Source organism: Emiliania huxleyi, assembly GCF_000372725.1.
Source record: "Emiliania huxleyi CCMP1516 unplaced genomic scaffold EMIHUscaffold_8675, whole genome shotgun sequence".
NCBI classification, from domain to species: Eukaryota; Haptophyta; order Isochrysidales; family Noelaerhabdaceae; genus Emiliania; species Emiliania huxleyi.
Genome location: NW_005195527.1, coordinates 1 through 1050, shown reverse-complemented (window position 1 = coordinate 1050; position 1050 = coordinate 1). Strand labels below are relative to the sequence as shown.

At 61.8% G+C, this 1050-nt stretch overlaps 1 protein-coding gene across 1 annotated transcript; it reads right to left on the bottom strand.

The window, feature by feature from the left end:
* Window positions 1–579: 579 nt before the first annotated feature.
* On the bottom strand, window positions 580–927 carry EMIHUDRAFT_259120 (hypothetical protein; the record flags this gene model as incomplete). The annotated part of the gene is made up of 2 exons (XM_005758390.1): window positions 580–738; window positions 814–927. 2 exons carry the CDS (start codon window positions 925–927, stop codon window positions 580–582), a joined length of 273 nt encoding a protein of 90 aa, XP_005758447.1.
* Between the last annotated feature and the right edge of the window lie 123 nt (window positions 928–1050).

Below are 1050 nucleotides of genomic sequence, written 5' to 3'. Positions count from 1 at the left end.
CGAGGCTATGCCTACACAGCCTCGCGCGCATGGGCAGTCAGGAGGGACCATGCACCTTCTCCGGACAGCGCCGGTCCCTCTCTCTTGGACCGGCAAACTTGGTGGTCTCGTGTCACCAATGTGGGACCAGTGCGGCGGATCGCGCCATCGACAGCTCTGAACTGCGCCTCACCACTGACCGGGAAGGCCATAGTGGGCCAGCACCGGTCACACATTGTGGCAGCAGTCAGCAGTTGTCTGATAGCTAGAGCAGCAGCGTCAGGGTCGCAGGGTCGGATCATGTCAAGCCTCTCGCCCGGCCGGCCGCGTGCAGACGTCGGCCTGTCTGCTGTCTGGAGTGATCTGTCGGCGGTCAGTACGACCAATCAGGTCGGAGTTTTCTTATGGTTAGAGGGTATATCTGTATGTACTCCTCGAGATCTCTCCAAATCTGCCCTCTGATCAACCGTGATCATTCGGGAAGTCGGTGCTAGCGGAGACTAGCGGAGCCGGAGCCCCGTTTCCGCACTGCGGCGCGGCGCACGGTGCCTCCGGGGGCCCCCGCCTCCCCCCAGAGACAAGGCGCGGGCGACGGCTTCCTCAGAAGCCGTCGCCCTCCACGAGCCACGTGAGAAAGGATTCTGCGCGGCGCGCCACAGCGCACAGGCCCAGCCCAGGTGCCCCCTCCTGCGCGCCAACGAGAACGACATCGGAGGCCCCCGTCTCGCGCGTGCAAAGCATTTGGCCTTTCGCTTTCCTCTGCTCTCGGCCGCTTAAAAAATCTTCTAAGACGCAAGATAGGGGCTGTCACGCGTACAGGCTGGTGCAGAAGACCACGTCGCGCACGAGGAGCTTTTGCGCCGCCTCGCACTTGGCCTGTAGCTCCTCGTTGCCGACCACCTTTGCGGCGTCGATGATCTGGTGCAGCAGCTCCTCTAGCCGACGCATTGCCCGGATGATCAAACCCTCGTACGCTTCGGTTATTTTGCAGAGCTCGGCCAACTTTGCCCCACTACACCAGTCAGAGATTAGGTCCACCAGGCAGGTGGAGAAGCTCGCAAATGTACTTTG